This window comes from Diabrotica virgifera, chromosome 4 (genome assembly GCF_917563875.1).
Source record: "Diabrotica virgifera virgifera chromosome 4, PGI_DIABVI_V3a".
NCBI classification, from domain to species: Eukaryota; Metazoa; Arthropoda; class Insecta; order Coleoptera; family Chrysomelidae; genus Diabrotica; species Diabrotica virgifera.
The window spans coordinates 63,605,770-63,623,060 of record NC_065446.1 but is presented as its reverse complement, the minus strand read 5'-3'; the positions used below and the strand labels follow the sequence as shown (position 1 = coordinate 63,623,060).

At 32.6% G+C, this 17,291-nt stretch overlaps 1 protein-coding gene across 3 annotated transcripts in view; it reads right to left on the bottom strand.

Moving 5' to 3' along the window:
• LOC114325841 (fibronectin type-III domain-containing protein 3a) overlaps window positions 1-17,291 on the bottom strand; it is a 725,050-nt gene that overhangs the window by 169,539 nt on the left and 538,220 nt on the right. For all 3 annotated transcript variants that reach the window (XM_050649163.1, XM_050649164.1, XM_050649165.1), the window contains one exon: window positions 6,303-6,487. In XM_050649163.1, the coding sequence (XP_050505120.1) occupies window positions 6,303-6,487 (185 nt within the window). The remainder of the gene's footprint in view (window positions 1-6,302; window positions 6,488-17,291) is intronic.

Here is a 17,291-nt window from a genome sequence, read left to right as displayed (position 1 = left end):
TAGGAAAGTCGTATGAAATAATTGCTTGCAGTTTATTTTATGCAATCGGTATGGCAGTATGACGCAACCAAAATACTCTTCTATGAGTTTGACGAGTTCATTAAATTAATAAGTTCCGACTTTCTAATCACTAAAGTTATGTTTATTCAATGTTAAAATATTGAAGAATACATAACATCAACGTCAACAAGCTAATCAATAGTATACGGAAACATGAAATTTATGAAACACGTTTGTGTCTATCGAAAAATAACAGTGATTTCAGTTTGATTACCTACATCAAATTCCAAAGTTGAATTTATTAACATAAATTATTGACCTTTTAAACAAAATATTGTATCGTGTCAAAACAGGGATTGGTAAAAAAAATTGCTGACAAGACAAAGAAAAAGGTTACTATACAGCAGGTCCTAGGCCATCTATCACAAATTAAGAAAAAAGAATAAAAAATCAAGGTAATTAATAAATAAATAAAAACAAAAAAAAAGTATAAAAAAATTAATATCAAAAAAGATTAAAATCGCATAAAAATTAGATAAAAAAATCATTAAAAAAATCTCGTAAAAACTAAAAAACAAAACAAAAAATAATAATATTTAGATTTGAGAGAAAAAACATCATTAATTAATTAATATGCCAGTAAATTTATTGTATACAAAAAAAGAATAATTAACTTACAACAAATAGTCTGGCTAATTGACTAAGCCAAACCAATTATAAAAAAAATCAAACCGAAGAAAGAGAAAAGAACAACTCATCGAACAGACATTGAAACAATAATAAAGGGAGGATTACGGAAAGCTAAATCCTGGTGTGATATAAATAATGTAATATAAAGCCACTCGTGGTACATAGTCAAAAGTGTATGTCAAACAAGTAGGACTTTCAATAAAAAACAGATCAATACGAACTTCACATAATATTAGACCAGTAAGGATCTGTTTTTAGGTGGATGTGAGAGGTGGAATTCAGATTTTTGCGGATAAAGTTAGGTGATAACTTCGTTAATAATAATTGAATTATGCTCCTTCTCAAAAATGCCCGGAACATTAATAAAAAAAATAAAATATTTAAACATTTCAAAAAATTTCGTTTTTTTTTCTACTTTTTTTTGCTTATAACTTAAAAACTATTCATTTTAGAATTTAGGACAAAGTCGTAAAGGAATAAAACAAAGATAATTAAATTTTCTATCAGATGCGATTGGTTAAAAATGTCTTAATTTATCACCACCCTTGCTTCAAAATAGCAATGAATATAAAATAAGGGGGCAAAACAAGTCTGTCCTTATTCAATGATTTTCCATCACTTAGGTTACACTTGGAACCTTCCTAATTCGCTTAGAAAATTTTTGTAATGTGCTTAAACCGTACACCAAATTTCATTAAAATTGACTTACTAGATTTTGCATAATAATTTTGCAATATAAACTTTTTTTTTTAAATTTAAAGTTTTTCAAATCTTGCACAACAAAAACTAGAACATAAAAATATTTGTCAATTTTTTTACATATAAAGAAGTACTCCACCTATCTAATGCACTTTACAGAATTGAAATCGGATTATTTAAGCAGCCTCAGCAATGTTTTAAAGTTATAAATAATTTTTTGGCTTATAAACAAATTAGTGCTGTGGCCAGGAGGGGGTGCTACGGGCTCCTTTATTTAGATGGACTTACCCAAGTTTTTTTTCTGTATTTTGACCCGTAGAACACGAATTTTTTGGGTAACAGTTGATCCGGATGTCGATAAGATTGTTATAAACAAAGAACTTGAGGAATTACATAACATCGATTTTTCTCAAAATAAAACATTTTTTGTATTTCTTGGGTAATTCTAAGCAAAAAATGTTCTTACAAGTTTTTTGGTAGGATGCATAGTTTTCAAGATAAACGAGGTGGAACTTTCAAAAAATCGAGAAATTGCAATTTTTGAACGCGAATAACGTTTGATTAAAAAATAAAATAGCAATTCTGCTGACAGCATTTGAAAGTTTAAGTCAAATTATATCGGTTTTAATTATTTGCATTGCTAAAAATTAATTTTTTTATTATTAAACAAAGCTATTTGTTTATAAGCCAAAAAATTGTTTATAAATTTAAAACATTGGTGAGGCCCCTTAAATAATCCGATTTTAATTCTGTAAAGTGTATTAGATAGGTAGAGTACCTCTTTATACGTAAAAAAATTAGCCAACTTCTAAATGGTCTACTTTTTGTTGAAAAATTTTAAAAAATTTGAACTTTTTTAAAAACATTTAGATTGCAAATTTATTATGCAAAATTTATTAGGTCGATTTTAATGAAATTTGGTACACGATTTAAGTATGTTACAAAGAATTTCCTAAGCGAATTACAAAGGTTCTAAGTTCCACCAAAGTGGTTAAAAAATATTGAATAACAACAGACTTATTGTTGAAGGAGGCCAAGGCTCGATTTGGGCTGTAGTGCCATTGGATGGATGGATGGATAGATTTTCATTACAGTGAATGTTAGCCAGATATAGCTGTTTAAAACCTCTATTTACCAGCAAACACCCCCTTATTCGAGCCCTTTAAACCCGCCCCAATTAAAAACTAAGGCATCTTACGGAATTTAATTTACACAGACTTATAGCTCTTTAAAAATCCTACAAAATCGTTATTGAGGGGTCTCATTGCTGAGAGGGTATCAAAGTTGCTTTCCTACGAAGGTAATTAAATCCATTTACTAAGGCAAAAATCAGCACACAGTGAGATATAATATTTTTCCAAAATTAGGCATTTTAAATACGTCAAACTCCTTGAGTGTATTGATAATATAAATATAAAATGAACTACAGAAAGGTGAAGACCAATTTTGAATTAGGAAGGTAGTTAGGAGGTTGTTTCACTGATTTTTTAGTAGAGAAAAGCAGGTACCGACATTTTTTTGATTATAAGTCGCTTAATTTACATGCTAGAAACTTTTTGTTATTTTTTTTTTGAAAGGTCTAATTGTATACTTGAAAAAAGATTATTTAAATTTTCCTCGAAAAATGCAAATTTTTCCCATTATTTGTCTTTTTATATTTCAAATTATGCATTTGACGAAAAAAAGCTAACCTTTAACATGCCGAATCTCGGTTTGTATTGGTCTTAAAGATATTATTGGAAAAGAATTTGGTTTGTGTTACTAAAAGACACAATTTTGATATTTACAGTTTTTTTGATTAAATGCATATTTTTCGAGGTATTCTCAAAAAAAAACCTCTAAAAAAGTCGATTTTTTCGTCGAAAAACTGTTATTTTCAAGCGCGAATAAATCGAAAAATATTAGTTTCACGAAGAAAATGTAACAAACATTTTTTTCTTAGAATCACTTTTTCCATCGAATTACATTGTTAAAATGTAATAAAAAATTCCCACCCCCGAGATGGGGTAGCAACCACCCCCAAGGTTTTAGCGTACGATAGCGGCATGATATAGAATGATCCTTGGACTATTCCCTACTTTCTGTGAAAATTTCAAGTAAATCCATGCTGGACGAAAAAATTGCGAGCCAAAATGCATAATAACTTTTATTTATATTTAATTTAGAATGTGTGTACTTATTTTCAGCCTTAGTAAATGGAAATAATTACCTTCGTAGGAATGCAACTTTGATACCCTCTCAGTAACCCCTGTTCTACGTTTCGCTTGACCGATCGCAGTATGTTTCTCTACACACTCACAGTAATCAACTGTGAAAAATCTAGCTTTAGTAGATTCAAATAGATTTTTCAGCGCTGCCTCTCCGTCTATAACTTCGTTATTTGAAGGTCTGTAAATTAATAATGTTAAAATTCCTTTATACTACAGTGTGGCAAATTGTGACAACGCCTCACGTTAGATAATGGCATAAGTAGAGGAACTGGTCCGAATATGGGCTATGTATTTAATATGGGCCACCCCACTATCTATGAAACAAGTAGTGCTATCTGTTAGAAAATGCCCAAATATACTAGAAGGCCCCTCTCTTGTCATATATTTACAGATTCGTCGACCAGCACATATGTTGTTGTTACACAGTGTACACCGTTTGATTTTGACTTTTGAAAAAAATTTATTGGGCAAGTTTATATTACGTGATATTTGTGTTTATTGACATTATTGCGGAATTGATATATTATGCTTGTGTGGCAGAAAAAGGGAGGAAAATAGTTTTGATATAGGTTGGAAACAAAAAATAATTACAAAATCATAAGCTACTATTTTTCTTGAACGTACATATTTTGAAATATGGGCCCCTTGTGTGACGTAAATATGGGCTAGGGGCCCATATTTAGACCGCTCGCATAAATCTAGCAGAACTATGGGAAACGGCATTATTTTTGAAATGCTAGGCGGCAGAGATAGCTAAGAATGGTTTTAAAGTAACAGAAATAGAGCCAATAAATATAACCATTTTTTCTGATGCTGATTTCAGTGCTGAAAAACTTGAATCTGAGAAAACTTGTAACTTGACTGAAATTTATTTGTAAGCATTGACAAGCGACCTTGCAAAAACGATTTCTTCAGAAAATATAACAGTTCGTTCAGAAGATCAAGGACCAAGTTATTCTAAAGACCCAGATCAACTATTAAGGAAAACAACGAACACAACAACTGTGCTAGAACACCGTTCAAAACATTCACGAGTCCATTCGTTTTTTCAACTGTCCCATCAGTTACGAAGCGAGCGTCTTCAAGAGGAAGGAAAAATTCTCGTTCTCAAGTTATAATTTCATCTTCGTATAAATCAGACCTTGAATTATCAATTGAGAATATAAATAAATCAAAAAAAGAACGGGGAACAGAACTGTGTTTTCAGTTGAATCAAAAGAAAATGTAAAAACCAAGGAAGGAAAGGGGGGAACTTCCTAATAAATTCTGCGCTAAAGCCGAAAGAAAATGTAAAGAAACCCAAGAGAAAAATCAAATTCAGTTCGGATGAAGAAGAGGAAGAGGAATTTTTGCCTGCTGACGAAGACCTTGACGTAAAACAGATAGGACAGTATTCTCCTGAAAGCATCAATGACACCGCATGTCTATTTCCTGAACAACAGTTTTCTGATGATACTAGAGGAGAACCGTGGGTTCAATGTTTAATGTGCAATGTCTGGGCACATGAACAGTGTTCCGGAACTGAGAAAGACTCTTACGTTTGCGATTTTTGCAGTTAATTTCATTTTATTTTTTCACATATATGTTTCTTATTCTCCAAGCATAAATTGTTGGCTAGGTTATTTCGTATTTTTGTTGTCAAAAGAAAATTTTGTTGGTTTTTGAATGGGGCCCATATTTTAGACAGCCTGGCCTGGTTAGAAAAATATGCCTCACATCATATTATTACCCGTAAAATAAATAAACTTTGTTATAAAAAATACATAGTTAGCAGTTTTTTTTCTAAGGTCTCATAGCATGTATAAATGATATTTAGACATTGTTATAAAATATTATAAGCAAGTTTCAATAGAAAAACAAATGGGGGGCCCATATTCGGACCAGTTCCTCTAGGATTTTAATGTGTGATTTTGTAACATTTTTACGACGTCCGCAGTATACTTGGAACCTTAATGCACTGTAAGGATTGTACTTGGAACCTTATCGAATTATAAGATAAACGGTCCACAGAAAATTTTTAATTTTCCAAAATATTGTTAGCGCAATGGTGAAATTAAGCAATAAGTTTCAAAATTGTAAAGCGAATATTTATTATTAAATTGAAAATCATAACAGAAAACAAAAAAAAATATTTTTCCTAAATTAAGCTCAAAAAACAGAACTTGAAATGAAAATAAAAAAAGAATTATATTATACATTATGGAAAATGTACCTACTTATTTAAATTTATCTTTTTTATTTATTGAATACATCACGAATCAACAAACTTTTTACTTTATTTCTGACATATGTACTTGTCGCTTGGAACCTTATAAACCTGAAAATATTTCACGTCCTCGAAACCATTATTTCATTATTGATTGCATCGTTATCTAGAAACAATTCAACGTATTTCAAATATCATTCGATGCAGAATTCTTTATTAAATAGAATCCTTTACAAAAACCGATTTTGTACAAAATGTCGCTTGGAACCCTGTGGTTCTCAACCCTCGAAATAACGATCGAAAATTACTGAACGATCATTACTGAATTGAAAATTAAAAAAGTGATTTATATTCACGTTTTTAAAATGTTCACAGAAACATGAATGTATGATGTCTCCAGTCTCCATGATGTGAAAAACAGAAAAATGTATGATGTCTCCATTCATTAGCAATAGAATAAAAAGAAATTAAAGAAATAAAATACAAAATGTACTTACATAATGTTGAGGATTATGTGACGGCATAGGTAAGAGATTCGGTGGATGTTGTGGTGACAGTATAACATGCCTTAAGGTACCACTTTCGTCAACTATTTGCTGCACCATGTGGCCTGGAGGAACTTGAACAGGCATCGCTATGGGAGGCGAGGAATTAGTTGACACCATGGGAACTGTCACCGGTCCTGGAACAAAAGCGGAATATTAATAAAATAATCAAAATTAGTACTGTATCATTTTATACTGCCACGAAATAATAAAAAAATATTAAAATTCCTTTTTTATTAAGAAAAATTATATCCGTTATCACTATTTGATATTTCCTCACACGTTTCCTCACACTAAAGTTTTTCAATACTGGGTGTTTCATTAATAATGGTCCATATACTAACTGGAGAAACATTAGCACAAAATACGAAGATTTAACCTAAAACACTTAAATAAATTGTGGTTCCTTAGTGAGTTACAGGGTGTACTATCTAAAAATTTAAAAATTATTTTTGCTCAGCATTTTAAAACTATTTGACGTATCCTTTTCATACTTGGCAGAAAGTATAGGTACTATACAAACTACTAAATTATGTTAAACAAACGTTTCTGGCTATTACCAGAGGCGTACGACGGGGAAAAGTGAAGGTTGACCCTTTCCAAATTCTACGCCACTGGCGGAATTGCTATTTTAGTTCAATTTTTAGATTCACCAATACTTTCTACGAAAATAATATACTCTTCATTCGTAACGATAAAGTCATTAGTTTTCGAGATGTTTGAAGTTAAAATGAAACGACCCGGTTATTTTGATTAATGTATTGTGTCGCTTCATTTTTAATTTCAAATATCTCGAAAACTAATCATTTTATGGGTACGAATGAAGAGCATATTATTTACATAAAAAGTATTGGAAAATCAAAAATGTACACTAAAATAGCGATTTCGTCAGTGGCGTAGAATTTGGGAAGGGTCAACCAGCCACTATCCCCTGTCGTACGCCTCTGGTAGTAGCTAGAAACGTTTATTTATCTTAATTTAGTAGGGTGTACAGTACTTACACTTTCTGTCAAGTATGATAAGAATACGCCAAATAGTTTTAAAGTACTGGGTACAAATAATTTATAAATTTTAATCATATGAATTATTTCATAAATTAATCAAAATAACTGTGCCGTTTCATATTTAACTTCAAATATCTCGAAAACTAATGACTTTATCGTTACCAAAAAAGAGTATATTATTTACGTAGAAAGTATTGGAGAATCTAAAAATGGCACTAAAATAGGAATTCCTCCAGTGGCGTAGAATTTGAGAAGGGTCAACCATATACTATCCCCTGTCGTACGCCTCTGGTAGTAGCTAGAAACGTCTGTTTATTATAATTTGGTAGGGTTTATAGTAGTCGCACTTTCTGCCAAGTATGAAAAGAATACGTCGAATAGTTTTAAAATGCTGAGCAAAAATAATTTTTAAATTTTTAGATAAAACACCCTGTAACTCAGTAAGGAACCACATTTTAATTAAGTGTTTTAGGTTAAATCTTCGTATTTTGTGCTAAGGTTTCTCCAGTTACTATATGGACAATTATTAATGAAACACCCTGTATATGTTTAATTGGTGTTAATAGGTTTGTTCTAGCATCAGTTTCAAACGGTTTGAGTCCAGCAGCGAATAGTGGACCAGCGCGAGTAGAGGGGATAGCACTGGTGACTGTATTATGTTCTCTCACTGACCAACTGTTTGCTGACGGTTTCTGACTAGTCTAACTGTTTGCTAGAACAAACCTATTATGTTTTGTAATGTAAAGTCCCCAGTATACGTTTGGCCAATTAGTAGGGCCAAGTAAGAACAGTGACTACCCGTTGGTGGCGTTGCTCAGTCTGCATGTAATCTGTGCAAAGGATCGGTGCAAAGTAACAGTTTGCACAGATCACACTTATTTTCAATTTCACAACAAGTAGATCCATTAGGGTAAGAACAGAACAAGTGGGTCGAGGTGGAGGTGTAGGTCGTGGTGGATGCTACTAGTTAAGTCGCGGTCGATGTCGACAGCACATAGCAAGGAGGTCACCTGCGCTGTCAGTCGAGCTAGAACCACTATCAAGTGAAGTAGTTTAATGAAATTTGAATAACAAAAAGACTGTGCTTTTGCGATGTTGTGTCAGTCAAGTGATGATAGTGATGAAATGTCAGCTGTAAATAATCAGATCGTCTAGAAATCTAGATCCCTAAGAAATTCAAAAATAAACTGAATACAAAAAAGGGATTATATAAAAATTATCAACTCAGATAGCGCAGGTAATGACAACTTGGCTTCGAACGGACCAATCACAGGGAAGCATCCTTGTAGGCCGCGCAGTAGACATCCATGTAAAACAAACTCTTTTATTTTCAAAAGCATCGATGTAAACCTCCTGGATGGCATCGCGCTAAACCCTCACCGCGACTTACCTTCTCTGTTCTCTTTCATTCACTACAATGTGTTTGTTTTACATGGATGTCGACATCGACCGCGACCTCCACCTCCACCTCCACCGAGACCCACTTGTTCTGTTCTTACCCTTAGAGTAGGGGAGGAAAGTATGCTAAATGTGCAGTTACTCGAGCGTTATAGGGACCTATTGGGTTGTGAAAAGTAGGTCCTAAAACCAAAAAAAGTTAAGTTTTACATAAAGTGGGGGACTTTCCATTTGTTAATTTAGTTTTCCATTTCCAACAATCGTTTTTCCGATTATAGCGCCATCTATCCATAATTCGAAAAAATGTCTCGAATAAAAATTGCTTATTTTTACGTAAAGAATCCAAATCTGCAATAAAAATTGGGGGCTCATCATTTAAGATTTTAAAGTATCCCTCCACCCCACCTCCGTGAGGGGTCGTGTTTGGTGTCATTCGACAGATTTATCAAAAATATTGAATACGTGTATTTTGCAGTTTTTCGATCTGATGTTCATTTCGCGAAATATCGCGGGGTTCGTATTGAAAATTTTAAATTTACCCCCACCCCTCTCCGTAGGGGGTCGTGTTTGGTATCATTCGATAGATTTTTGATAAATATTGAAAATGTCTTGTTTAGTTTTTCGATCTGACGTTCATTTCGAGAAATATTTGCTTTTTTTTGTGAAACTTTGTGACTCACCCATTTCCTTACGTTCCATCGCTCAAATCGTCAGATTTTTTAAATATACACTGTTTTGCATGTACTTAACTTACCTTATCTTAATCTGACGATTTCGAGTTTTTCTAAGGATAGATTTATTTTTTCGTGCTCCCCTTAGGGTATTCCCTGTATTAAGAGCCAATATGGTAGAGATACATTTGCAATGTACAAGGTTTCTCCCCATGTGATAACCTGACACACTCGAGTAACTGCAAAAATCACCGCTTGGGCTCCCCTACCAGTATAGCTGATACGTTCAGTTTGGTCTTTGTTGTCAAGGTATCATCCCTTTCTAATATGGATCAGCAGCTTCCCCATCGCTTATTTGCTTTTAGAATATGTACTTACATCATAATGTTATGTTGAGTTTTCGAATTTTTGATGAGGGAGGAACTTCTGAAATGCCCCACCTGTACCTATTCTTACCTATGTTCTTTTAATCATCATCATTTAAACCACTGCTTTCTGAATTTGAACTCCGAATCCGTATTGGTCTGATTCAATATTAAAAATTTCTGTTAGGTTATCTCCATCACTATCACTAGAATAATTGTCATCGTACCATTTTAATAGACGAGCTATATTTTTAATAGGGGAGTCAATGGAGTTTATGCTTACGGAAAAAATCAAACAAGATAGAACTTTTTGTAAGTTCATTCTTCTTCTCCAAGTGCCATCTTCGTTCCGAAGGTTGGCGATCATCAGGGCTATACATATTTTCGAAACTGCTGACCGAAACAATTCGTTGTTGCTACAGCTATACCATTCCCGTAGATTCTTTAGCCAGGAGTTTCGTCTTCTTCCTATGGACCTTTTTCCTGCTATTATATTCATTAAGAAATGCTTAATAAACAACATATCAAAAAGGTCTACTCCAAAAGTGGGTGCTTCACTTTTTATTAAACAAATGAACTACGAAATTAATTGTTTTTTTTTAAATACCTACGAAAATATACATTTTAGAAAAAACTGACTTGACCATTGAAAAATTCAGAAAATTTTACACAAAAAAACCTTATATAAAGATTTTTCTAAAATTAAATCTACAGCTTCTATAATTTTTTATTTATAATGCTCAAGTCACCCCTCTCACAAACATTGGCGCACTGTATAGTAGCGTTCGACGCAGCGCGCGTTTGAGTTAATTTGTTATAATTTTTTAACTAATTGATCAAAAAAAAAAATTTACAAATTGGAAATGGAATTTAAAAAGTCATCAATACTTTTTTCTGCACAACTTACCTAAAATACATTTAATAACAAGCTTAAACAATAATAAACGTAAAAAATTTTTTTTTAATCGCCCTTGCAGTATATTCACGGAACTTGGAACCTATTAAAAACTTGTTCGTTATTAATTTTACGAAAAAAAGTTATTCCTCATAAAATGCTCTGCATCGTATAGAATCTAAGATGCATCCATCAGATATTTATCAAATGTTATTAATTTTATACGAGGTATGTCAAAAAATATGAATTTCGCTCAAGAGTAAAGTAGCTTTATATTTCACAATATCGAAAATTGTTATTAAGAAAAGTTGTTTAGAATTAAAAACTATGTTTCAACATTTAATTACATCCCTCTAATTGAAATACTGTGAACTATATAGGTACTTAACTCTTAAGCGAAATTCATATTTTGTCATACCTCGTATAAAATTGATAAAGTTTGATATCTGATTGAGTTTGAGATTTTGGACTATGCAGAGTATTTTATAAAGAATAACTTATTTTCGTAAAATTGATAACAAAAAAGTGTCCCATACCTAGTTACGCAGACATACTGTATAAAGGGCCAAAAAAACTTTTTTAATTTTCAAATTGTAATGTCATATTCAGACAAAATAGAAACATATTTGATCAAAGTAAAATGATGAATTCAACGATATTTTTAAAATTATTTAAACAAAACAATATTTGTTATTGTTTAAACAATTAATAAACAATTAGCGGCTAAATCTGTGAGTAGAACTTTTTACTTTTAGTTTTAGAAAGTTTGAATTTTTCCGAAACAATGCAAGTTTTCGTTCTATATTGACTCCCCTATAAAATCTGCTGCATCGTTAAATTTACACGGATGATCCGGCGTAGACTGAGAATCTACTTTTAAAATCTTATTGAGCAGATGTCTTAAAACATTTTTGTTAATCATTGCAGTTGATAAAAGTTTTATCAACGTCTTATGATGTACTAGAAGAAGGTTATGTCTCAACTAGTACTAGAAGAAAGAATAGACATAACTAGAAATCGGAGTAAAATTTTGTTGACCAAAAACTTAAATTTATGAAGCGTAGACTGTGAGGCGACGCTGGATCTGTTACGGCTTGAAAAATCCTTTCTGAGTGGAAAATCAGCCATTTCACTAATACCAATTACTCCTCTAATATTAATTATTAATTAAGCTTTATTTATTCAGCTTAATTTCCCTTTGTATACAATATTAATAGAAATTTCTATCAATGATACATGTATGTGGAATTAACATAATACTTAACCAGTATTAGTTTTGTTAGTATGTATTAGTAAATATCATCTGTTTTATAGAACATGTTTTTAATCAATTTAATTTCCAGGAACTCACAAATAAATCACAAAATTTGTAAATTAAATCATACTCAAATAAGCCAAGAGTCGAAATTAATAAACAGCTTACAGAGATAAAACCGCAATAATAATAACACATGTCTATAATATTATAGGAAATTCCAAATTGTTAAAGCAGCTTGATTGGTTTCTATATAATTGTTTATGAACATTCAAGATATGTAATAATTTTTCCATTCGACAACTACTACACAATAATAGTCAGCGTTTCCCAACCGGTGGGTCGCGACCCACTAGTGGGTCGCGGGCAGATTTCAGGTGGGTCGCGGCGTGGCTCTTACAGTAGCTGAGTAGCGCATCCTAGTAGCCATCATGGGTGAGGGATGGGTCGCGAATATGAAAACACATCCAGAAGGTGGGTCGCCAAACATAAAAGGTTGGGAACCACTACAATAGATGATAATCCGCAGCATGTGGAAGTACACTTACAAATAGAAGGGAAATACATATTCGATTATTGTGCCAGGGGTGTAAAATTATAGTTTTGGGGCTGTCATTAATCACGTGAGGCTCGAAAGGGATGGGAGGAGTCCATAAAAAATCACGAAATGTCATTGTACACGTTATATAGGTGGTCTTAAACTTCGCCATGTATCACCAAGTGGGAGGGTGGGGGTTAAAAAATGCCAAAAAAACATCACGTGATTAATGGACGACCCCTTTGATAAAATTATAACAGAAAAAGAATTTGAGGTTTTACTAGTACATTGGTAATATAAACACATAATATCACAAGTATAATATAGGCACGTATCCACTATGTTCGCGCTCCTCTTCAGCTCCACGCTCCTGCAACTGCTCCACATAGTGGATCGCTCCCGGACCGTGCAACGGTGCGCGTTCCACCTCAGCGCTCCAATCGGTGGCGGTTTATATGTCGAGGACAGCATGCCGTATCGATGGGATTGGAGCAATTTCAAAAAGCGCGGAGCGCAAGAGGCTCGCGAACATAGTGGATACGTGCCTTATAGTTCACAATCGACATTATACAGGGTGTTTCATTAATAACTGGAAATATTTTAACTGTAGATTCTTAGGCTCAAAATATTATGATTTAACCCAAATCACTTAAATAAAATGTGGCTCTGTACTGAGTTACAGGGTGTTTTTGAAACGGCAGCTATTTTGATTAAAAATGTTAAGACCGAAATAGTTTTTCGAACACACTTATGACTACTGAAAGACAAGGAGAAGCGTACTTTTGTACGCTTCTCCCTATCTTTCAGTATTTTGATTAATGTACTCGTATTATGCCCCTTCGCTTTTAATTTCAAATATCTCTAAAACTAATAATTTTATCTATCGTTACGAATGAAGGGTATATTATTTACACACGAATTTGGAGCAGATGTGAATTTCGTTTTACCGTCTGTCTGCTGTGAAATTGTTTCGTCCTGCCATCATATTTTATTTTAACTAAAGGAGTTAACTATCTTTTATGGCTAAATTTTAAACAAAACAAACTAATTTTCATAATAGAATCTTATCTTAATTGACTAAGTTTTCAATCTAATAGCACATAAAATAATACTACAAATATTACTCCATACCCCATACTCTGCTCCCACCAGATTGAAAGCAATGGGAACCTTCTCTGGTTACACCTCCGAGGCTTCTAAAATTTGCAAGCCATAATGGATGCTGAGACTAAAGAAGATGAGGGAATTTTACAATTTATAATTCACGTCCCATCTGCTCAGCGCGGTAAAGTTCCAACGAGAATGGTTCCCTTCATACGCCAATCAGAGTAAACATGTAAATCAAAAATGAATAACCATTTTCAATTTCGTTGCAACACGAAACTACAGCCGCATTATATTCTAGTTCAATCAGAGAGTGCAGCAAGCACCTCTACCAGTTTCGAAACTTATTAGTGTCTCATCAGGAGGCACATAACGTGCTGCTCTCTCTGACCCAATCAGGACAAACCCCGGCGTGCAGTTACGGACTGCAACGAACGAAATGGCAGGGATGCCCTAGTGGCAACTGCTAGCAAAAGACTAAGTTTTCAATCTAATGACACATAAAATAATACTAAAAATATTACTACATTAGTATTATTTTATGAATAAGTAAGATTCGGGTTCAGGATAATAAAAAAAAATGGAAACAATTTTTGATCACAGTAAAATAATGAACTCACCGATATTTTTTAAATTGTTTATCTGTTACAGTTCAAGTTGATTATCCCGTTGGAGTTGACTATTCCTAGTTCGAGTCAACTCAAACAGCCGGTTTCAGTAAATGTTGATTATAAATGTAAAATGAAGATTGTTATTCAACATTTACTAGTTTTTGAAATGTCGTCAAATATCTCTTATTCAAAATATCTCTTATCTTTTATTCAAAATATCTCCGAAAATATTAGATATACAAAAAAAAATTATAAAGTATGTATTAAATTGTATCTTTTTTAATAATTAAAATTAACCTTTGCAAAGATTTTCTTTACAATGAACATTTAGCGAGGTATAGCTGCTTAAAACCTCTATTTACAAGCAAACAAGCCCTTTAAACTCACCTTACTTAAAAACATAAGTCTTTATATAAATATTGTTATGATCTACTTTTTATTACTTTAATATCACTTAATCTTTATTTGATTACTCCAATTAATTATTTAATCACTTATCCCACCGTTTCCCAACTGGTGGGTCGCGACCCACTAGTGGGTCGCTGGCGGATTTCAAGTGGGTCGCGGCGTGGCTCTTACAGTAGCTGAGTAGCGTACAGTGGCCGTGTTCCTTATTTTTTTCTCTCATCATTGGTGAGGGATGGGTCGCTAATATGAAAAAACATCGGAAGTTGGGTCGCCAGACATAAAAGGTTGGGAAGCACTGACTTATCCATTGGTCGCAAATCATACAAAAAAATTAATAAAAAATCTCAGGGTGCCTTTTTATAACACAAAAAAATATCTAAATTATCTTATGTTCTACTTATCTTCTCTCGTGGTTTCAGTATCTCTTAGTTGGTTCTAATCGGGAAAAAATATTAGGAAAAGGAATTAAATAGAAATATAAAATAAGCATACAGAATTTTATTATCAAAATCAATACTCTAAAAATCGATCAAATTTAAAACCTGTGGACACAGCTGTCCGAATGAAATTTTTACCACTTAAATTTATTCTAGTTAAAAAAACAATTTATCGGTTTGTTCCCGATGACTTTGATAAAACAAGCTAAACAAACAAATTTAGGTATTCGCAAATTACCTATACTTCCTATTTACTTTTTGAAATTTTGGAATCTTAATTCATATGCTTTTACTCAAAATTTTAGTTTCCGAACATAAAAATATCTTTCACATAAATTGACTGACCTTTTGCTTCACTCACTCTGATGTCTTCTCTTGACCCAAAACAGCTCTCCCTCGTTGACTATGTTAGGCTACCCATCAAAGCCCTTTCCGTTCTCAAGCTTCAAATCTATCAGCATACCAGCACCAATTCTCCAACAAAACACAAACTCCAAAAATTCTCTCCTCTCCTTCTCACAATAATACAGAATCAAAGAGGTATTTCGTCTCAATTTGATCCGTCTCTCGTTCCACTTTTCAGCTCTATTCTCCACTATCAAAACACCCACTGGTACTTGCTATCTAACTATCCACGAAAACGTTGACTGCTCTTCAGCGATGCCAATCACATAATGAATTCCTCTTTCCAAAACTATCTCAACATTCAAAACAAAACTTCCCCCATTCCAAAGTGCCTAGCCAATCAGAAACATTTATCTCCCCACCTTCCTTTCTTTACATTCGAAAAAAAAAACAGTCATTCTTTCAAAAATATTCCTACTCAACTTATGACTTTTCGGAAATTATAATTATCTAAATATTCCTATCATTAAACAAACATATTTAAAATTCCAAACTTTCTTTACCTCAATTTCCTAAGAACTAATTACTGTGGCATGCATAACAAAATACCGTTATAATCTCCAAATACCCTGAACAATTATGGTCTATTCATATCACTTTCTTTCCTAATGTTTTATTTTTCAGGGAAAAAACTTACTAACGATAAATCACTTCTTAAAAACTACTTATAATAAATAGTTACAAATCAATGTACAGGGTGGATCAAATTTATGTGCCCGCCTTATATTAAAAAAATTAAAATTTTTATTCTATCTTTGATTGATAGATTGATCCAGTATAATATATATGTAATTTAGATCTTATAGCTATAAGATAGCCCACCAGTTATAGAAAAAGACGAAGATGACATCGATCTCGATGAAGATGACTAAAAAACTATTTGTATTTGTATTTGTAAATTCGTATTTTTGTGTAAATAAATGTTTTTGTACGTAATTCTACTTTTTTGTCTGCATAGATCTATTAAATTACTTATAAAAATTGCAATGTTATTAAGGGTGATTTTTAAGGGTTGAAGTATTATGATATTATATCCTAAAGCATAATACAGTCATTATTTAACCAAACAAAACCAAATTTTACCCAGATTAAGGTTTACAATGTTTTATATAATTTCTGACAATAAGGGGTAGTTTACGCCCCTAAAAATAATCAACGCTCTTGGGCATGATACAGAATATGAAGTACAGGGTGAGATGATCCTAATCCCAAATTTTTATGCAAATGGATGCAAGCCGAAATCATTCTTTTAGGATAAATAATTTTTTTATAAATATATAGCTCCAACAAGGGTGGTTTTAAAAGTTGAAATATTATAATATTATATCCTAAAGCATAAAACAATGATGATTTAACTAATAAAAACTAAATGTTGACCATATTAAAGTTTAAGATGTTATTTTATAATTTTTTACCATAATTAGGGGTAGTTATCACCCTTAAAAAACCAAAAGCGTACATCGGCTCAATATAAAAAATGTACTAGAGGGTAAAACGAGCCTAACCCCAAATTCTTTGTACGAATCGATGCTGGACGAAAAAATTGCGAGGTTTTTCCATTTGTTCAGCTTCATTTCCTGGCCAATATGTTCAAATCATGATAAAAGTAGTTGAAACGGTCAAAACAAAGAGACGCACAGTCATCAAAAAAGCACGTGAGATTATACTCGTATAATCAACATTTACTGAATCGATCCAGGAATAGTCAACTCAAACTAGTAAAAGTTGAATTAAATTTTTCAAATCAACTTTTACTGCTCGTTTTAGTTGGAGTTGACTCGAACTAGGAATACGTCAACTCTAACTGAGAATCAACTTGAACTGTAACATATTATACAAACATATTTTTA